A 23860-nucleotide genomic window follows, 5' to 3' on the forward strand; every position below is an offset into this window, starting at 1 on the left:
AGAAGGATTCAGTTGTTTAAGGTGTTGCTCTGTTGGCTCTTCTCTGAAAATAGAAATTCTCAGTATAAGAATAGCTCAAAACCATCCTTACTCTCCTCTATGCTAGATGAGATGGTGTCCTGACTTTTTATAAAGCAGCAGTCCTAGGGAAGAGTCTCTGCATAAGAAAGATAGCTACAATGGTGATAGGTAGACAGAGAGAGAGAGAAAAAAAGAAGTAAGATAGATAAAGGGCTTTCTTAAGTTTATACAGAATGTTTAGTGTCACGAGAAGTCTATCATGTTCTCCAGTAAATCTTGAATTTACAACTGCAAATGTTTATGTGGTATGTGGATCACAAAATCCAATGTGATATTGCAAAATAAAACAATGCTATGAATCATATAATCATATGATCTGTAATAAATGGTAGGTGGGTCTTCGATAGAGATTAGTTTAGCTATGGATTAGTTATGAAAGAGATTATATCACAGGACTATTAGTTATGCAAAGGGCAGCACATAGTGATTAAGCAAGTTTCTTCCATTTTTCTTAATTCTGCCCCATTTTACCCTGTCAGCTCAGAAAATGGAACTACCTTAACAGGACGCAGACCTAGACATTAATTCCTCCTGGACTCTTCTGCTTTGAAATATTTGCTTCACTCGGCTGGTCTGGGAAATACAAACTCATGGGGTGTGGGCCACAAGCGATTGATTTGCTGGATTTTTCCAACAGCCCTGTTATATTATAGTCAATTTTAAAAGAGAAAGAACATCTTTAGAAATCTCTGAGAAAAAAAATAGTGAAGCAAAGGCAGGAACTGTGATATCTGCCAAGATTTATTAAAAATGGCAAGAGAAATGCACTGAGATGAAATTTTCAATTAGCAAAGTTACTTCAGCAGCCAAGTATAAGATGTTATTAAAACTTTCTGATTTTTACCATTTGATTTCAACACAAGGAAAAAGTTACGTAAAACACAGAGTAGAGAAGTAGGTATCATTGTAGTGAAAACTACTGAGCAATTGCTCAGTAGTTTATACTAGTAGTTTATACTAAACAATTTTAAAGCAATTTAAATCTCAGGTTTGTGAGAGCTGATACTTTCAGTCTTTCTTCTTATTCACTTACAAAGTTTTTTGGAAAAGATGAACAAAGCACATCAACCTATTCTTTAGTTGTTAAAGAAAAGAATAAGTAGCTTATTTCATGGATCTAGCTGACATATGTAAGATTTACCTTTTGGGATGTGCTGCAATAAATTATTCACAAAATGCATGGAAGAATTTTCTAACAGATTCCTTTGTCTAATTTCCTTTGAAGATGTTCAGGTTCCAACATTATTTTCTACCTCTTTTGATTAACATAAAACAACATAGTATCTTGGATATTTCCTAATTGAGTAAAAAAGTATTTCCTTTCCTAAAGGAAGATCATAATAGAACACAAAGGAAAAAACTGGGACAAGGTAAGTGTTCATTTTAAAGATGCTTGTGTGTGTATATGAACACATCTGCTTACTGCAGCTCCCTACTGCATCTTCCAGGAGAGATCTGAAATGAGCAATTATATTTCATGATATGAAAACACGTCGTATCTGCTGATGTTAATAGTAAGGAGGGACCACTTACCTTCCTAACAAGCCCATGCCCGTTTTCTGACTTTTGCACTTCTTTCTCATCTATTCAATGTAAGTATATTTCACTCTGATAACGATGTGCTATAATAAAGCAATACTTATTTGAGCGACCCAAATGACAAACAGTAGGTTATGAAAGATTATGTGGGGAGACCTGTGAACTGCAAGGACATAGTGAGTGTTAGCACAGATGGGCTTTCATTATTGATTTCTACTGATAATTACTTCATGATTTAACATAAAGTTATTGCATATTATTTACCTTTTAATATGAAGTTGCAATTCATCAGAAATAAAAAATATATACTCTCTTGAAATTGCAAGTAAAAATCAGATCAGAAAATGAATTTACACCAAAGTGAACATCATCAGCCTGAAGCATCTCAGCAAGAAGTCTAACTACGTATTTATTTCTTCTGTACCCTTGTCTTCTCAATTTTATGATTAACCTAAAGTTTTCCTTACTTTTTAAAATAAAGAATATGTCTATTCTGTTGTTCTGGAAAATATCTGTACAATCATTACAGAAAACTGACTGTACCAAGGAAAGTTACATCAAAATATTGTGACAGAATATTTTGCATCAAATAAAATGTTGTTATATATTCCAAGTAAAGAAAACATTTTACCATGCATAATATTAAAAAAGAGTAATGTAATTGTAAGAAGCAGTAAAGACAGCCAAAGAGAAACTGAGATTTTAAAATCAGTGTTTTTCTCTTAAACCTAATGCTAAAATAGCTCCCAAACTGAAAATGTGTTTATTCCTCACATCAGCATAATTATTTCAATTATGGACAACTTTGCAAAGGAAAACAGACATAACTTTAACAAAACTGTGGTTAACTGCACTGTAAAAAAAAAAAAAAAAAAAAAAGAATATATCAAAACCTTACTGCTGCTGAAGACTAGTCTAATTAACAGGCCAATTCCATTACCACAAGTTTTCAAGCCTGTTATATTAATTAAGAAATAAGAGGAGGCAAATGGCCTGCAAAGAGATTTAGCTGTCTGCTGGCCCACAAATGAGCACTCACAATCTGGGTAATCGATACCAGGAAACTAGCTGGAATTAATGCCCAACCTCCCAGCATTGAGAGCCAGCCCTACATTTTCCCTTAATTTACCTGACCTTTCAGTTGTTGATGTATCTTGCAGTTCTCAAACGACTAACTGGCACCTTTCATTACTTTAATCATTGACCAAAAAAAAGTATGGAAATGTCAGCCTTTCTAATACCACTGTTTCATATATTACTGGGACTATTAACATCCTCCCTCATTATGGAAAGGTGTGTCTGTAGCTTGATGTGAACAAGCTTTATGAGTTCTGAGATACAAATGGAGAAAATTAAAATGATATTTTTCAACCTCTTCCAGCCACAGCAGCAGTAGAGCTACTGCTCAGTACGCCCTAGAAAAGACTCCATATGTTTTATATACCACTTCCTAATACAACGGATACATATAGCCGGGCTGAATGGCAATTAATGTTAAAAATAAATTTCATATTACGATGTGTGGATTATGACAGTAAAAGTTATTAAAGCTTTTAGTAAAGAAAATAATCACATATTAGATATTAGGAGCTGGCATACTGAAGCTATTTCCCCATCAAGAGGAGGGAGTTGAGAAGTACTTTGAGATAATCACAGATATAAAAGCAAAAACAACAACAAAAATCCCAACCGCTTCCTTTATTCCTCTCTGAACGGCACAGAAGTGATAAAACTCTCCAAACCAGACCTCTGTATGGGGACTGCTCGTACACTGAACTCCCTGTGGAATTCACTACCTCACACCACCACCTTGGTGCGTTACGACATAGCCATTAAATTCACCACAAACTACTCTAGTTATTTTCTTAAAGATCTACTGGTAATCTCCAACAAATTAGATTAAGAATATTGCTTGTATCTTTTTCATCAGTTTTACGTCTTCACTGTTCATCAGAAAACCTTTTCCCTGAGTGAATTGAACCTAGATTCACGGCTCTCAGATTCATGATAGGTAGACATCAAAGAAGCTTATATTTTCCAACATAAAAAAATGATGAAAAAAGAACAGAACACAACAAGACACACAAGGATTTTACGGGAAGATGTTGCGTGACATTCTCAAACACTAATCCACAGATAGCAACAAGTATTTTTCTGCTAAGCTGAATTTGCCATAAAGTCCCTTATTTCATTACTGCTCTTTTTTGTGGAAAAAAATGGAAAAAAACAAAGATGAAGCAACTCCAAAGAGGCAGAGATTGACAGTAACATTATTTTTATTATTCTATTATTTTTTAAACATTATTATTGTTATAATACATTTTAAAATGGTACTGAAACTAACAGCAATGTGAGGCTTCTTTGCAGGATTATTTTTTATTACAGAACACTCTGGGGCTTGGAGAGCTGAGTATTTTAAAAGCTGGTTACATGTAAATTAGAAGTTAACAGTATCTTCCTCAGAGCAAAACCAGATACAGCTCATGCATAGTTTGAGTATTATGAAAGAATCATCATCTGTATTGTTAAGATATATTTCACAACAATGCTAGAATCAAGGGTATTTTAAAATCAAGTATTTTAAACCAACAGGTTTTAATTGACTGTTCTGATAAACCAAATATTTATACTTGAGTCAGGGCAATATGTATGGCAGTAATTTAAGAATGTTTCCTGCTCTCTGTTCTTTTGTGGTATTATTTGGTACTTTCACATATCTGTTTCAAGGCCTTTTGTTTGTTCGCTGTCAGGTGGCCGAGAACAACATCAGGTGTAAGAACAGGGGGAGACAAGCAGCAAACAGCCCGGGGATGGTTATCTAGTTGGAGGGCATCACAGAGAGAAAGAACATAAATGAGCATGCACATGGAAACAAAGTATTTAATATTAATTTTAAAAATATTTCGGAAAATGAATTTGGTCGCATACTTCATTTAGATATAACCCTGGAAATAGAGCTAGTTTATAACAGTGCAAAAGAACTAGAAACTTGCATTTAGCTATTTTTCATAAAGATTTTTTTTCAAAAGAAGAGACTATTACAGAAGGCACTGTATTTCTTCCACAGATTTCAAAGTAATGCTCCTGTTATCAGGTCAGATCATATGAGCTTGTGAATAACATGCAGCCTATATCTTTTGTGCTTGAGCTCTGGCTGGCAAAATAATTGCTATTGCTGACCCAATTTAGAGCTGACTTTTGCACTTTTGGAGAATCAAAAGCTGAGAAAAGATTTCACAGGCCACTTGAACTAGCTTGTGTGCTATTTATCTTACTTATTAAATATCTCACAGAAGTACTAGACTAATGGGCTAGACTAGACTAATCAATCTGTATTCACTGACCACTTTAGTTTTTAACTTCTGTGATGAAGTTCCAACTTTTCTGTTCTTGTTCATGGAAGTTGAAAGGGGAAAGAAAACTCATAATTTATTAAAGAACTGTCACAACTTTCCTTTTTGAGAAAAAAATGTGTGAGGGTTGGGATTAAAATAAAGCATCAAAGATAAAAGCAAAGAGTAATTTGGAGAAGGATGATTTCAAACATAAGGAAGAAAAATTGATTCTAGGAAGGCTTAAGGGTAGAGTTTACTTTTGTCTTGCTTATTTCAGGGCTTACGCACAAAACAGCACTGCCGGATTCCCTAGGAGACTGCATAACTTGTATTAGCACTCAGCTGGGTGGCTTGATGCACTTACGTTCCAGGCATGAGATCTCGTAGCAGCAGCACTAGATATATCATTAGCATCACGACCGATACCACTTCACATTGCTGCAACATTTTGTGGAGGCAGATAAACTAATGTTTCATCAAAGGAAAGAAATCTTTTTGGACAATAAATTCACCTTACAGGAACTACAAGGGGAGCTTTTAATAAAGAGAGTTTGCAAAAGGAACGTTTGTGTGTGCGTGCATGTCTATATTTACTTGTTTGGAAGATCCTTGCAATTCTTTATCATTTGGCTCCAATATTTGGACACAGGGATTGTATTACAAACCAAAGACGCCTAGTAAAATGTCACAGCAAGATGTTTTCCTATAAGGTTTCATCTTTGAAATGAATCAGAGACTAGGGGAAAGTAACTAGTAGGAAAGTAACTAAATTATCATTTGGCCAGGGACAATTAGATCCCAAAGGAAATGTTAACCGATGTTATTTTTTAAGTACCCTGAGTAGTTCAGTATTATTCACTAATAATCCAACTCCTTTTTTAAGCTAGACTGAAGGATTTTTCCTGAAGGATAATTCAACTTATTCTATTGTTTTCTCTTTTTAACCAATACTCTTAAGAACCTATTTGTAATGAAATATGCCAATATCTGCTACTCCTAGCACAACCTTACAAGCTTAGTGCATTCTTCTTGAGCAGAAGTTCAAATGTAAGAGGAAGGAGAACTGATTTCTTCCTTGACACTTGCTGGTTTGCCTCTCTGTCTGTCTGTCTCTTTTCTTTTACTTGTATTTTTTTCTCATCAAGCACTTCCTGAAAGCAGAATTTTCCAAAGGCAACTCTGCCTGGTATGACTGAACAGATATCCCCGGCTAGCACCTAACCCACGTGTTCAGTACTGTGAACACATAGCATTTAATTCACTGTTTAATACTGTGACTGTATCCAATCACTCCATATAAACAAGCTTAGATCTGTTGTCAGACGCTAAGGTTTGCTAGTTGAGATGTATACTGGCTGAAACTTTTCTCTAATTTGGCTATTATAAGAGTGACAATGGCTGAAAGTTCACCAACTCCCAGAAGACTGAGCTGCCACCAGCCCCCTGCAATTGTAGCTTGCCCATTCTACCATTACCACTATTATTTATTACTTATCTACCATTGTTACTTTATTCCAGTCTCTGCTGGGGCTGCCACACATCTTCGTCACTTCTTGTTCCCGATTGCTCTAACACAAGTGCTCTTCAGCTGCCAGCACCCCTGGCTTACACAGATGAACATGACTGCTTCCAGCCTTCCAGAGACAACCTTCTCTTCTTGTAATTCAGACCCTGGTGGCCTGCGTCCTTTGCTTTGTCTTCTTTTATATATTTTACTGTCTCAGACTCTTTTCCCAAAAGCTTCTTCATTAAATGTCAAGCTTTTAAGTGCATCTCCTCACAGTGGCCTTTTTAAAATATTCTCTGGTGTTTACGGTCACTTTATACTTCAACAGTTTCCTTTCCTTGAATAATACTAGTCAAACAATTTTACAGATGAGCAGCGCTATGAACCATTCCTCTTCATATCTATCTGCTAAGAATCTGGTGTACTAACAGGATAACGGGGAAGCAGATTGCTTCCTGCCAATACTTTATTTTCTGATTTTACTCACTTTGCATATATGTACAATACGCCACGCAATGTAATTTTAGCAAACATCTTTCTCCCTTCTCAGAGAGTTATTGAAAGCAGAGTTCTAAGCTTTTACGCAAAATCTTTTATGCAAAATCTAGTGATGTTTTATCTCTGATATTTTCTCATAACAAACAAGGAAGTTTCAGATTAAAACTTTCAGTGAAATATTTGGGAAAGAATTGTAGTAACTGTGGAGCTTACCTTGCAAGATGGGCTGTTAGCAAAAGAAAACTTAAAGTTCTCTGTTTGTATTTTGTTGGCTCCTGGATCTTTCCCTAACTACCATGACTTATTTATATCAAAGATATACCCAGACCACTAGCCTTCAGAACTGCATAGTTTTTGAATGAGTGACTACAAGAAAGTATTTTGCAACTATTTGAAAAGACAAGGAATCTGAGCAGGAGTTATTGCACGTCAAAAATAAGTTCTGGAGAACACAAGATTTCTGAGTAATTGCAAGTGTGAATGCATTCTCATTTCTGAAGGTCACTAGAGAAAGACAGAGAAGGTGATTGCTATTGTCACTTATACTGAAACATCTCCCATGCTGTCAAAAAGAAGGTAGTTAAGACAGTGATGTAACATATTCCTTAGGGCAAGCATTGCATATCTACATTCTATGGAAATACAGTGGGAACTGAGCTAGGTATAACGACTTCCAGTTTAGCTGATACTTTAAAAAATGTAAATTAAGACATTAACATTACCCCCTTCATCTCACCATGATATTCTGGAACTCAACAGATCACCTTCAGGAACAACTCAGATAAATACCAGTTACAGAGACTAGATGAAATGATGAAACCAATGCATATTGCTATACTGCCAGCCATCTGTAGCATTTATAGTCAAAATTTCTGACATACCCCAGGAGAAAGAAGGTATTTCAGAAATGTATTACTATGTTTATGAGATGTAAAATGTCAGCACAGCACCATATAACACCGCAGAACATGAATGTCTAAAAAGATCATGTATAATTTCCCCTGAAAATGCTAATTTGCATGCATACATACTTCAGTTGCAGTCGGAGGTCTACGTGCCGTTCTCTACCCAAGCAGAAATATAGCTTAGACTCAGTTGTAAGGAGTCCTTCACTAAACTTTACAACCTCCTCCTAAACTCTGGCTGTCAGTTAACAGCTCTTCAGAATGACAGTTTAAATCAAGAAAATGTCACATGTGTGTAGTAACAGGTCTAATCTTTTCTGTAAATTGCTGCTGTGATTTTCAGAAACACAGTAAATTGCTGGCGATTTACAATGAGTCTCACTGCAAGGATAACTTGACTTTTGCACATTTAACAAAGCAATCTTAAATTATTCATGCATATCATTCAATGTTTTGGCAATTCTGAGAGTCATTGATTTCAGGAACCTGTAGTCTGCTTTTTTACTAGATAAATATAAATCTTTTACTTGACTTTCACTTCTCAAATGTAAGATTGAAAGTATATCCAGTTACCAAAGATCTGTAATACATTTTAGGACACTCTCATCAATTGTTAAGAGGCCAATTTTATCAAAACCCAGCAACTACAAGCTATGTTTTAGGCTGTCTTTGTATAGTATTTTAGGTACAATAGCTCAGGGCTACTCGCCTCTACAACAGAAGAGATATGATTCTGGTGTTCCAGAATGCTACAGCACTCGCGTCCCATCTAAAAACACAGTGAAGTTGAGGGAAAAAAATATGGTGTCTTTTATGAGTCAAATACCTAAACAACAGCCATCTGGAAAGCAAAGGATGAAAGAAAGACATAAAAGACAGCTACATACCTCAAGGTCAAAAAGAAGAATGGCACAAGTTGGTGGACAGTGTTTTATACAAAAAAGGCTATGGCAGCAAAGCTCCTTTTACCCTAGTAGCTGAATGAGGTGGAACTGCAGGGTCTCTCCCTCACCGATGGATATTGACGGGTAGGTCAATTTGTAGCACGATTTCACAGAGCAATTCTTTCTTTCTTTCCCAGCATTGCCTCTGAGTTTGAGCCTTCAAGGGAGAAATTCCATCTCAGCTTTTGAAAGCCCTAGACGACCCTTTGACTACAACCCTAAAAATGCATCCTAGGTGTTAAATTAGCTTTACATTATGACCTTTAAAACGTTACGTTTTTTCCTTCTCAGAAAAGGAAACATATTTTGTTGGACTAGACCAAAGAGGTTGCTGAAGCTTCTGCCTGAGTGGCAAAGGAACAAAGCCAATCAAGGCACATTTTTTTCCTAAGTTTCAGGGTCCTTCTATACCCCTTTACATGATCAAAGTCACCGAGCAGTAGCTTTGCAGAACTCCATCTCTCCTTTAAGGTTAATTTATTCTGCACACAAGTCTTTGTTTTCTTTAAAGGAATACCTGAGCCAACAAGGTTAAAATTTTATCTAATCTGTATGATTTTAGCTTCAATATCTTTTGCTGTAGTTATACCAGTTTATGCCAGCTCAACAGAAAGCAAAGAACTTTAAAATTTTTTAAAAATTTCACAAAATGAAATTTTCACAAAATGACATTCTGTATTTCCTCCTAAAATAGATATTTTTCCATATGTACGGAACAGAAAGAGCGGCAGCTATTGAAATATTATGTTGTCTTCAGCACTACTATAGTTATTATGTAATGCCTTCTCTTGCTCATAGTGTAACCCATAAGCTTCTGTGTTTCTTCTTTTTATCTACAGTACAACCTGAATTAAGTACCCACTCAATGGACTGACAAAATGATCTATTAAGGGAAGTGGAATTACGAGTAAAAGAGAGTGATAATTCTGCAAGAAAGGCAGAGCAGAATCCGACGAACTATTAAATCATACTTATATTTGATGCACAAACTTGTCTTACTGTTGGCAAAACACTTAAATACAGGATCACATCTATATTTCCTTGCAAATATAGGAACTCAAAATGCAAACACTAAATTAAAAGACAAGCAATATCAAAAAGGTTATTTATTATACTGCTCACAGCCTTGGTGATGTAGCAATACAAACTGGACTGAATAATTTTTTGCAGGGTGGATTACAGACCATAAAAAGCAATGTACATATTGTGCTCAAGTTTCATGTTTCATGCACAAACTTAATGCTTTTTTTTTTTTTTTTTTTTTGGCTCTGAATCCTATTTGGGTCCTAAGAGTGGCTTTATTTTATGTTTTTTAAAGCACTGAATGTTTCAAAGATGCACTAAAATAGTAGGCTAAGGCAGATGATTGCTTGAAAAAGGAAACATTAACACAAATACCATACTTCTACACATCTTTCTCTGCCTTTTTTGTTTTTCATTCCACTCATTAAATTTCTCTCGCCTAATATTATCTATTGGAGGAATTTATAAAGCACAAGAACGTAAGAATAGGTGCCACAGTAATATATACAAGATCAATACAAGTAAATGCAACCTAGATGGCTTGAAAATGCCATTAAGAGACACTATCAGGCACTATTGTAATGAGCTTTATATAAAAACATAGAATATTATGGATAGATCCATTCATCAGCATTCATTTAATATGATTTAATATGTTTTTATATAACATATCAAATCTTTGCATTTCAACTTTATTGCATAAAAGAAGAATTTTGCACCTGGAATATAAATTAGCTTTTCTAGCTTTTATATTAAAGATTCTTCCCAAAACCTTAATACACGAGAAATGGAGATGACTGATTCAGTAAACAATTTAAACACATAGTAAGTAAGTAATTTTATTGAGTTTAATGAGACTACTTGTGCATTTAAAGTAAATCATGTGTACCACAGAACTGGAGCTGCAGAAAAAACATACAGAAAACTTCTAAGCAGCTGGAAAACATAGCGTTAAAGGAATTTTCTTTTAAGTCTGTAGATTGAAAAAAATTACATTTAATGATATCAAAAAGATTAAAAAACACATCATCCACTAAATACTTAGGAGGTAATTTGTCAAAGGTGGAAGGATTTTTAATATACTGATTTTATAATTTGATTAAACATCATCTCCAAATTTGTTTTATTCTTTCAACAGCAGACCTGTTTCAATTACAACAGCTTTGATAGATTCTGTTCATACAGACCTACTAATCCATGTATTTTGTAGGACAACAGTCACTGTAATTTGCATCCAAGACTCCAGCATTTTTGGTTACATCAGCCCTTTGATGTGTGTTATTCTCATCACTTTTCTGAAGTAGATATAGAGGTTATGCATGCTAAGAACACAAGAAAGGCATCTCAACAAGGGAAAAAAAGGATTTTTTCCATACTGTTTTGAGGGCATCAGAGAAAGTAAAGACTCAGTAAAATTCCAAGGTGTTAAGTACATGGGGGAAAAGGGCTGTGAGGGCTTAGGTAACTGGTGTATAGCATTTCAGGTGATAATAATTTAAGGATTCTAGCTCCTGAGCTGGACTGCTTCAGAGGAAAGGCCACAAGTTGGGAAGAAATACAGAAGCATTTCTTTCCCTTTTTCTCTACTGTGGTGTCTTTCTTGTTTAGTGTAACTTAAAGGCAGAATTTTGAAACGAAGTAATATATTGCTATATATTGCAAAAATGGCAACCACTCTCTGAGAAATAGAACTAACAAAGTCCTATTTGGGAGATATAGCTCCATGCTTGCTACTTGCATAAAAGCAACCAAGTACTAACTTTCTAACGTGAGGTTGCGGCAACTTTTCTTTCTACAGGGGCACCACAAAATCGCCTCTCTTCCCTCTTCTGGCTACTTTTCTCATTTGTAACAACACATATGTACAAGGATTCAATCATAAAAATCTGACCCGTGAAAATTTGGTTGACAAAGGGTTCAAAAGCTCTCATCAACCCAAAAACACACATACACTTTCACTCACATGCAGACACACATTGTGATTGCATCAGCCTGTTCCTCATATGATTCTATGATTCAAGAAACCAGAATAAAAATGGAGAAAAGATTTCAGTCAATATAAATTAGAGAACATATATTGCAGAAAATTAATTGGGGAAGAAAAATATGTCAGGTAAAATCCATGCTAGCAAGGTTAAGGGCACTAAGAGGGAGTTCATTAAGCTTATTAGAAACAAAAGAAATTATAGAGAAGATACAGACTTTCTGGTCTAGTCTGGATGAAGACTGTAATTTTTTTTATGAGGTGGAAAAGGCAAATGTCTTTAATAAATATTTATGATGTACTTTATTTAGTAGAGAAAATGAGAAGAAGTAGCAGAAGTAATTTCAAAACCATTAATAAATTATCTACTAATTTATAAATGATTTTACATCTTCAGGCCTGGACAACTTGTAACCACACTTAAGAATGTGTCTTAAAAGTGTTGAATATGCAATGTAGATAAGTTAATTTTAAAACAAATTTTGGGAGCTTCAAGAGTCTGGAGAATGTTAAAGCTGAGGCAAGGCTCCAAACATGCACATGCAGTTGTTCAAGGACAGTTAGCCTAACACCAATCCCAGTGAAACAGGGAATGACTACGTAAAAAACAATATTGAGGAATTGATGCCAGTCAATAAGATTTCATGAGGCTTACTAAATCAAATTTGATTTCTTTACTTCAAGAGGTTAAAGGTTTAGTTAATATTAGCAATTGCAAGAATATGCAGTTATTAGACGTCTTAGACATCTAAACGGCATTCACAAAGCACAATTATTTGAAACAAGGGAATGGCAGAACACTTTTAATAAATTTAAAATTAAACAGATTTAAAACTGGCTAATTAACATAGTTTTCAATGGAAAATCATAGCTGAATGGGACTACTACTAGTGGGACCCTGCTGGGATTTATGTAAGCCCATATGTTATTCAACATTTTCATCAGTGATCTAGAAGTAAATATAAAATCACTGCTGATGATAGTGGGTATACTTGCAAAAGACACAAAGAGAGAGAGAACGGTAAATAATGAAAAGGCAGGCAGCTGTACAGGGCCATCTGGACTACTTGGTAAGCTACGTTCAATGAAATAAAATTTATTAAAGTATAGACAAGTACAAAGTAATATAGCCTAGAAGCAGGAAAAATAAGTCATGCAACAGAATGGGAAATTGCATCCTAGAGAAGAAAATGTTGGAAAAAATGTTTATATAATGCTAGAACACTGAAGTCAGTTGCCTACTTATAGATAATAAAAAGTGATATTCTCCATTTAGGATTGGAGAAGTCCTATGACACTGATGGCATTTCTAATATCTAGAAGCATTTAAAAACTTTCTAACAACCTTTTAAAACCATTTGCTTATTGGATATCTTAAAACTGTATAAATTAGTGTCCCACAAACATTTTAAGAGGTAAACATTTTCACAAATATTCTCATGTTGCATCAGAGTGGAATGAGAAGTTTTCAAAGAAAATGGTAACACTAGATGAAACATAAAGGCAAAAAATAAATCTGCTTTGATTTTAAATTTTTATAGTTTTAAGCTCATGATTCTAAAGTATGTTTTAAATAATTATCAGATGCATTGATCCATAAAATATATAAATGTTAAACATAAAATAGCAAAAAACAACAAATAAAAATCAAAATGTAGTTATTAGTACTGGCTTTTCCAAAATAACTGTTATCACGGCTGTGCTAGTGTTTGCAGGATTTATACAACGGCTGCAAGCATACAATGTTTAACAATAAAAATAGCTATCCAATCAGAAAAAAACAGGACATAAGGGTAGAAGACATCCTGAAGCAAAACACAGCTGCAACTCAGGGTAGACACAAAGCTTATGAAAATTGCCCCAGAACAGCCGGGGCAGCTCTGAAGTAAAAGATTGTACAAGTATATTTGGAGTGAAGATCTAGGGAAAATTAGTTTCTTCACAGCCAGACACACACATGTATTTATTTTTCCTCACTGGCTGTAGTCTTTTATCCAAGCGATATCCAAGAGAGTCTTTTATCCATCTTTGAGGTGGATCAACCAAGAAGCACTTGTGAATGTCTCAGTGATAGGTAAAGAAAAAAAATGATAATGCAGTCAGGGTAGGACGGCTCATAAGGGAGCTCTGTGCCCTGGAAGTATCACGAGAAAGCTGGCCAGTAGTTTGATCACTTCTGATCAAGCCTGGGAAACCTCAGAATGGTGTGAAAATAAAGGTGAAAAGTGAAGATATCATACATAATTCATAGAAAACAGAAGTAGAATGAATCAATTGTTATGTCTGCTGTGGGGAGGTAATACGGGTCTTAGAAAGTAATACCTATGTCCCTCACAGCAGAGCTAGATGGAGGTTTCAGCAGGCAGCTCAGAAAGTTTGAGCAGTGTCAGCATAAAAAATGTCCAACCCTTCAAATAAGTTTGAGATAAACAGGGAAATTCTTCAGCAAACGCTCACAAATCAGAACTGAATCCCTTGATCTTCCAAAGCCAAGGAAAAAACCTACCAAAAACCAAAACAGCTTCTTCCAAGCATGCAGAAACAAGATTCATAGCAGTAACTGAATAGCAAAAGCCTGACTGCTCTCAGTATGCAGGTATAATATATATTTTCCTCTTCAAAGGAAAAGCACTTCCAAAACAACATCTTAATAGGGCTTCTACATGCTCTGTAATGATGTTTATGGAGAGGGAATCTAAATATACAGGACACAATGCTGCTATAATACAGAGACAATCAAATTACTCATAAATAGCATTTGCCCTTGGAAGATAGCCTAAGGCAAGCACCGTTTCCATCGCAGTGACTTCTCCAGTCTTTCTGCTTTCCTGATTTGACTGAGTAAGTCAAACAGATCCAGCATTATTCCTAGTGCACTAAAACCACTCTAACAATAAACCTCCTTGCAAAGCAAAGGGCAGGAGGTCAGCCAAATCCCCAACAGGATTCTATCACTCTTTCCCCATTAATCCAAGCTGAAGAAGTCTGCTCAAAAGAGTATGCTATTCAGTCATTATTCTCATGAATAATAAACTCAGTCACATCAATATGTGAGAAGAATTTCCCTGAAGGACAGCTGAAAATGAAAAGAAAAGCCAGAAAGGTGATTCTGCAGTAGAAAGAGAATATAATAATTTAGGCAAGGAACAATGCCTCCATCTCCCTTGTGCCTTGAAAGTGGATTCTAAAAACCTGCTCACCTTACAAAGAGTAACTAAATTATTATATCGTAATAAAATGCAGGAGGTAATCTTGGACCAAGAGTAAACCCACAGAGATTAAGAGACTACTTCCTATGACCTACATGATCAAAAAGCTTTCTTCTAATTAAGACAGATCAACATAACATAAGCATTAAGCATTCTACAAAGGAAAAGGTGTCAAAACAGATATCTTGGAAATACATTTGAGGCTTACCAAGGTACACTATTAAACTAACCATGATTAGGTTGCTGAATTCAAGAGAAATAAAACAAACTTTACCATTCTTTGACTTTCCTCTAAATTGAGTAAAGTTCCTGAACCCCAAAGGACGCATGGCCAGTCAATTGAACATTATCTGGAGATGATGATGATGTCCTGCTTCTTATATTTCTTTTCCAGTTCAAAAATATGCCAGTGTCAACACACAGGCATACCCTGAAGTTGGTATACTTAAAACTCCCATACATTCCAGTATCATCACTTCCAAGAAAACCTTTTTCAATTTTTACTATGATCAGCTATAGCTCCTCTATGCATTCATCAAGGTATAAGACTGTCTTATATATACATTATCATAAAAAACATAAAAACTATATATTTTCTGCCAAGCAAGCACTATCTACCTGTTAAAGTAGTGCAAAATTCACTTCAAAACAACAAAACTGCCTTAAAACTGGAGATCAGTTGAATGCAAATATTCACAAGAAGGTAGGTGAAATGACAGGATCTCCTGTAAAGAGGAAGAACTCTGTACTAAAATTCCAAAGCATGAAAAACAACTGAAAAATAGCTTATAAATATCATTAGTAAAAAACGTCAAATTGAACTAAGCAAGCTATAAATAGAGCCAGCATGAGCATTACACTAAGTACTTACTGACTTACTTAAGGTTCAAAATCTGTAAGCATCAGTCAGTCATGTTCAGTAGCGAAGCTGTTGGACAGACAGCACATGTGGTCAAGCCAATGTCTGATCAAGAATATGATTAAAGAAATAATCAAAATGTCTTTCATTGCAGTTTTGCCAGAAAGATATCACATTTAGAAAAAAAAAAAAAAATCCCAGCAACAGTCTTCTCTTTTCCTACAATTCAGCATAACAATGTATGGAAGCTAGATCAAATTGTCAATAAGTACATGAAACAACACCCTGAGCAATTGAACCTAGATTCACCCTTGTCTGAAGACAGATTTGCCATACTTGCTTAAAACTGATCATGGCTCAGAGAAATTTCTCTCTCAATGAATAAACTAATGAATTCAGTCTGTCATCCTGCATCCTTGCATCTTTCGCTGAAAAGAAATATTCACCTTCTTCTATGGTAGGTATTAAGAAACAGCTATTTACCAGTCTCTTTATGAGTGAATTGGGAGAGAAAGAGTAAAAAAAAAGGCACTTAATAATGCAAAAATTACAACATGTGATAGAGATTTGGGATACCAAATTTTAAGCTTCTGATCTAATGAATAAATATTGACTGAAATATGATTCCACTGTAGTGTTTAAATCCTTTCATAAGAAGCAGATGTTGTATATTTAAGAGCAGGAAAAAACATATAGAAATAATAAATAAAATACCTTTTTCTGTAAAGCCGATTAGTCATACAAATGAACCAGCAAGAAATGTGATGGATTTGCCATGTTTCTGAAAAATATGTTTTAGCTAAACATGGATTAAAATTAATCTGGACACAGATAAAATGAAAAAATGTAATGACCTGTCACACAGAAGAGGTTAAGTAGATGACTGGATGGCTCTTCCTACCCTTATATGGTCTGACTCCTAATCCTGCATGTTCTTATTCTACATCTAAATACACTTTTCAAAGCTTACTTTGGTCTTCAGGTAGATATAAAACAGGTTCTCAAGGCTTTAAATTCTCCAACATCACTAGCTAGTGCAGCATGCTCCTGCATCACATCAGACAGTGACTGCATCCTTGTTTCTTTTTCATATCCAAACGTATTTTTGGAGAGACTTTGCAAGCTACTTTACCTACTTACCTCCTCCATTTGAGACTGTATACATTTTAGCATTTTTTTAGGACCTGAAAAATTAAAAAAAAATCAAGATCCTAGAAGTATCTGAGAGGTTAAGTTAATGAAATCAAACAAGTGAGTGTGATGCTTGTATAACTAAGTTTATCTTTGTAGCCAGTTAACCAACCATACATATAACAGACTCATTATTTCTAAAGGCATCCAACCATGCATGCTCGATAGTTTATTAAATAAAAAAGCCACTGAGATACATCATCCTATTTATTTAAACCAATGAAGATGATAGTGGCCTATTGGAAATATCAGTCTTAGGGCCTAGCATCAAGGGATATAAAAGGACATTAATTCTCCTTAGAGAATCATGATTGTACATAATATTATAAACCACTGTAAATGTCACCTGAAAAGATATGGACTTCAATTTTTTGCACCATCTGGAATGTGCTCCTGATTAAGTTGTTCAGCAATGTGATCATATCTCCTAAACAAACTAATTAACATCAGAATGTCACATTTTGTAGTTTTGGCAGCATTTATCTGTGTCTCATTTGTTCCACATTTTTTTTTTCCAGAATGACCTTATGTTCAAGTTGTACAACCAAGCTAGCTGCATGTTAACTCTCCTTAAAACAACAAGCATATATTTCATTATAACTTACATGTAGGGTGTAATTTCACAGTAGGGTGAAATAGTCTGAGTAACAAATGCCTAGTTATGTGAAATCTGGAACATCAAGAAAGCAAACAAATAAAAACTTTCACAAAGTCACTTCAGCTAGAAGTCTTTGAGGCCAGTTCACAGCTCAAAAATTTTGAATTGGAGGAATCTTTACTGATTTCAATATAAGACTCCTAAATGACTAATATTCTTCTGTTCTCTAATTTCTCATTGTGTCATTATTCCCTTTTCTGGCAGAAAAATGTAGGCAATAAGTAAAAAGGCAATGCGCTTTTCCATAGCTTCACAATTATGAATTCACAATTCTGGTTAATAGTTTTCTAACTTTTAATGGAAACAGTCGTTGCATTCTGAATAGAAACTACTGCATGCAGCTTCTGCTGATGCATGTACTAATGATGGTCTAACACAACATCAGGAAATGCTGCTGTAAATACCATTAAAAGGCACAACACCAGCACATTGAATTTATGATTAACAATACCTAATACCAGTCAAAGCCAGAGTTGTTATTTTGAAGCTCTGAAATGTTGCTGCTGTACAACATTGCACTGTATAACTTAGCAGTAAATTGGATTCCAGGTTTATTGCCAATGTAGTTAAAAATTCTAAAGGTTGGTGTTTGAACAGAACTTTATGGAAAAAATATTAAATACAACTGAACCTGAATATTATTTCTCTTTATTGTGAGAGAGCAGCAGGAAGGGAGGAGTAACTTGCACAAGCAAGGTCACATTAGAGCTTTATATTTCATGAAAAACATTCAGTGGAACCTCTCCTGTAGGGAAGGATACAAGAATAAAGAAGAGACAACTGGTTCTAAACATTTTTTTTTAACTTTCTCCTTATGTGAGCTGATTCAAAGAAAGAATGAAGGCCAAAAGATAAAATTGATTGCATCAGGAATGTATAGAAACTTATAGTGGTCCTGGTTCTCTTTATTTTTGTACTATTTTAACTCTATTTAATTAAGTAGTTTTTAATTAATATTCCTCACTTTTCCACATCAAAGAAGATTCTGGAACATTACTCTTAAAACAATTCTTTAAATCCTTTTGGAATAATAAAGTCAGAGAGGGGAGAAAGCAGAAGAGTCCAAACTTCAAGAAAATGAACACTATCCTCTCATCCATTTTATTTTCTGCAAATTGAGCTTTATTAGAGCATACAAGAAAGAAAATATATTTAACTACTTCTACAAAACTAGTCATTTGTAATGTGTAGGAACTATGGAATGCCTAGAGCTACATCCTTTGCTATATCCGTGAGCTGCTATTGTGCATATCACAGCCAGTAGCAACCAAAAGCAACTAATAAGATTCAGAGGTGTGTGGGAAGAAATTCTCCACTAAGCTGGACATGAATATATGTACCGTGTCCAACAGCAAAGAAATACACTATCATCACTGTCACATTCTCCTCTGTGATAGATGTGTCGCCGTACATGGGAATGATTTGTATTCACTTAATAATCCACCAACAGAAGAGAAAGAAGATGAATCTTATCTGTAAGAGATGCCTAATCTGTGCCAGGAGTGAACAGAAATGTCCATGCTGCCTCAACCATGGTGTCCTGGGGCTGAACAGCAACCACCACCTGCATACACTCAAGAGCAGCTATCAGTCACATCATAGCCTCCCATTTTCTGTGTCCATGTTCAGTACACGAAGAGAAAAGTTAAGGCGATCCTAAGTTCCCAAGGCAGAATGTCAGCCTACTGGAGTTAATAAGATGTAAGCCATTGAGATTTTTTCAGTTTAAACACTTCACCCTAACCTATTCAGGAGCAGTGACTTGGGATTTTACCCTGACTGCAGCTTATTGATTGACTGTTAAAAATAGCAGTGAAGAAGAGTTACTGAGATCATTCCATACAGATATTTATTTACTTTATTCTTCAAAATATTCAGTGATGAGGTTTTGTAAAAGCTACAGATCCTATTCAGGACCTTTACTATTAGAAATCTTCTCCTAAAATCCAACCAAAACTTCTTTGCCATGTGCTCATCAAATTATTTCTTGCCCTTCTTCCCAGCAGATATGAAAAAAGCTGAGCACTTCCATCCACATAAGATGTGCTTGCATATGAATGATTACTATGCCTCACCTCCAGGTGAGGTGAATGCTGCCAAGTTTCTTTCCTTCAGTGGGCTATCCCATTGAGGAGAACTCTGATGCAATTTATGCCAAAATAATTGTCTCCACTTTCTTGCTCATCTCAGTGCCAGTGAGAGTGACAATCACTTTTTCTTTCATGTTGGTATCCTAAATTCAAGCAACGTTAATTTTTTCATTATATGTTAAAAAAAAAAAAAGGACATGAATCCAAGAACATACCTTTTGTATCTCTTTCAATTAAAAAATAGCATGGATTTTGAACTTATTCCATCTGAGATGTTCAGATATAATTGCACAATAATTAAGGACAGAGTAATGCACCACATGCAAGGAATTGGATTCCAGCAGTAGTTAGGGCATAGTCCATGTTATCATTCCCTATTCTAATAAAAAGACTATTATTTCTGCCTTCTCATAGCTTTTACAATAATTTATTAATCTATTTTTGTCTCTCTATGGAATAAACTTCAATGGAGTTAAAATGCTATGCATGAGCTAGAGATCTCGATCACAGTTCAGTCTACAGGTCTGTCTCCAGCTTATTAAAACTGGCCAGAAGTCTTAAAGACTTTGAACTTCCACTGATAAAAGTAAATCTTACAAATAGAAGAGATGATACATAAAAAAGATTTTTTGCTAATTAACATACACAAAATACAGAAGTTCATACTCAAGAAGCATGCCACAGAGAAAAATGGGCAAAGCAAATAAAAACTTCACAGAATAGGAAATGAACTCGACAATCTTGCACAGCTGCTTAGATACGTTATGTAAAACAACAGGGAAGGAGTGCAGAGTACTAAACTACTCAAGGTGATAAGGTACTTTGGGATAGAAAATGGTAACAAGAACAGTCATTTTTCTGTTTAATAGGAGGAAGTAAAAAACTTCAAAAAGTCCCTGTGTCTCGATTGCACTTGATTCTCACTTATTTTAGTATATTCTCCTGCAGAATATTACATTTACTTAGATAAAAGGCAATAAAACACAAAAGCCAATGTGACAGTAACCCACAATAAAAAAATTAATAGAAAAATGGTCTATCAAAAAGTATCAATGGGTAGAGATACTACAAACACATACAATCATTTTCAATATAGATCTCAAATAGCGGAGTAAGTGGTAGAAATATTAACTGCCCACACTACACGAATGAAATCTCTTTTGTAAAGTAAAAAGTACAGTAAAAGTATTGCTAAGGATGGAGGACTGGCTTAAACAAGTTAGAAGTTCTGTGAATGACATTTAAGAAGAATATCCAGACCTTAAGAATGACAGCCCCTGGCACAGTTTCTGATATTGTTTCAGATAGGACATAGTCAGATCATATTGTCCAACATGTTTCATACATTTCTTTATGTTTTCTTTCTTGTCTCTTAGTCCTTGAGATTTGTGCTTACGTTTATGCATCTAAATTTTGTCCATATTCTTGAAAGTAGCAGTTAGAACACATTTTCCTTTTGAGACATAGAATAAGATCCAAACAACGAATGAGCCCAGCTGCTAAAAGGTACATGGATGTAGTGATCTGTCATTCTACAATGGAGGATTAAAAGGACATGCAATTATAGTTTCATCTCTGTCCAACAGGGTAGTTAACACCCGAAATTACACTTTCAGTTATGGCAGTAGAAAATGAAAAACATAGGCAAACCTCTTTCCTCATATAGGCACTTTTTCTAGTACTAGGCAAATGGTGATCTAGTGGGGTTGCACTGGCAAAAGAAAAAAAAAGAAAAGAAAGAATAAAAAAAAACTAAGATAACCGAAAAAAAGGGAGGAGCATTTTTTAAAATTTCTGATGAAATACAATTTCTTTAGTCCTGAAAAAGCAGTAAAATTATATTTTCACTTCTATAACAAAAGTTAAAAAGCAGCTTGCCTTAAACACTGTCTATAAAATAAGTAAGGAAGAATCTTGTACTCAGCCTTTTGCTTACAACACCCAGGTTGTGGTAGGGCCAGGTTTATTTCCTTGCCTGCCTGAAAAGATTTGAATCTATATCATCCATTTCCCAGGAAACTGCTGTAATTAACATACTATAGTTATTCTGGGGTGGGCTGTTTTCAGTCTCTTCTGTGAAGCTTTTCCACATTACATAAAATAATATGATCTTCACTGGAGCAGGAATAGGAAGCCAAGAAAATTTCCTGACCACAAGCCTACAGCCATACATATATTCTTTCTTTTCCCAATCAACCACTTCCAACTGACTTCCTCCCCTCAGATTTATCAATTGAGCCCTCAAGATTATTAAAAACAGAAACTTTGGTGGGAATTTCAGTCAAAATATTTGCAAATGTGTGGAATTGTTTTTGGTAAAGGATTTTAAAACATGAAATGTGTTTTTGACTGAAAATATAAAGGTTTTCCATGTCACTCTTACTACTTCTTTTTTAAACAAGAGTCAGATTGCAAGTTTCACTTGCCAGGCAATTGGACAAAAATAGTATGGAAGGTCATCACCTAACTGACTTTAGGGAAGGTCATCACCTAACTGACTTAAAAAACAAACTCAATATACAAAGTAAAATGAAAAAAAAAGAACAATTACTTTGGGCATTCATCACATTTGTTGCCCTTCTGATCATCTAATAGATTTTCAAATGAGAACATACCACCATTATCATTTACTCTGATCTATGAGGTGCAATCATTTTGTCAGCAAGTCCATGACTTCTGGTGAGCAACATCACACTTTGAGAAAAAATAAACAGTTGTAGCTTTTCATTATGAAGTTTTATAACCAAAGGAAGCTATTAGTAAAAGCTTTAATTTTAATGGAATATTTACTATCTGAGCAAATTAAGTCTTACATCTTATTAAATGAGTTTCACCACATTTTTTTTGTTGTTATCCAAAAGCTAGGAGGTTTAATAGTGATGTCAATATAGGATGTACATTACAAATTTTAATTGAGTCATGCCAACAACTCTCTAAAAGTATTACATGAATTAACATTAATGTAAATATTGCTAAGTCTATGACTATTAATTCTAGTAATTCTACAACATTTATTCTAGTAATAATATTGGAATCTGCTTGTGCTACTGGCCTACTGTGCCAGAAATTATTTAAATATGATTACAGTAAACAAAGATCAATATCATCTATTTCAAACAGTAGGAAATCAGCAGATACTGTACGGAACTCACTGTGGATACAATGATAAATATAACCTATGCTAAATATAAGTGCTACCTTGTATGATTGTAACATATAGCTTGATAGTTCCAGCAAATACTTCTGCTCTAATCAGGAGTTTGAATAAGGAATCAAGGACCTAAAGCATTGAGTGCTAAATAATGGAAAGCTTTATTCAGATATGCAAAAAGTCATCCTTTGGCATTTATTCTTTTTTTATACAGAATTAACATTCTCACTACGAGACCAATTTGTTCAACAAGTTATTATATTAACCTTCTCAGTAATTTTCTTCAGCTGCTTTCAAAGTAGTCTCAGAAATTCAGATACATTTTTCATACACACTTGAAACGTCACCTGAAATGACACAGTCTGTTTTTCAACAATCAAAAAGAATCTAAATTTTCCATTGAAAACCTTTTTCAGATGGTACTTCAGAAAGCAACTGTTATTCAGATTCATTGCATTTATGTACTTCAGAAATATGACTATTTACTATTATAGAGAAGTTCAAATACTAAAGTTCTTTTTGGAGAGGAACTCTGAAGTTTAGATTGTATGTTCAAACAACAACATATTTTCTCTATGGTTCCAGGGTTTTAAAATCTAAGAGTTCTGATATTAAAACACCCTCCCATAAACCTGAAGAACAATAAATGACCTACCTTAGAAAGTCCGCCTACTTCCAAATAGAAGCAGATAATGAAAACATTCCAGGTGATCCACAGGGCAGTCCACACCGTGTACTAAACCACAAAGCCGGATGAAAGCAAAAAAAAAAAAAAAAAAAAAAGTGAAGATGAAAGGACTTTATACTGAGTAGATCAATATAAAAAAACCTGGTATCAGTAAGTATTGTTCTTCTGGGAACAGTCAAACAGAGAGAGTTCAGAAAA

General features: G+C 34.8%; 1 protein-coding gene across 1 annotated transcript in view; it reads right to left on the reverse strand.

The window, feature by feature from the left end:
• The window catches only part of NKAIN3 (sodium/potassium transporting ATPase interacting 3), a 337201-nt gene that overhangs the window by 127652 nt on the left and 185689 nt on the right, over positions 1-23860 (reverse strand). The window contains exon 3 of the mRNA XM_062568210.1: positions 23630-23710. Within this exon, the coding sequence (XP_062424194.1) occupies positions 23630-23710 (81 nt within the window). The remainder of the gene's footprint in view (positions 1-23629; positions 23711-23860) is intronic.

The sequence above is a fragment of the Rhea pennata genome, chromosome 2 (assembly GCF_028389875.1).
Source record: "Rhea pennata isolate bPtePen1 chromosome 2, bPtePen1.pri, whole genome shotgun sequence".
NCBI classification, from domain to species: Eukaryota; Metazoa; Chordata; class Aves; order Rheiformes; family Rheidae; genus Rhea; species Rhea pennata.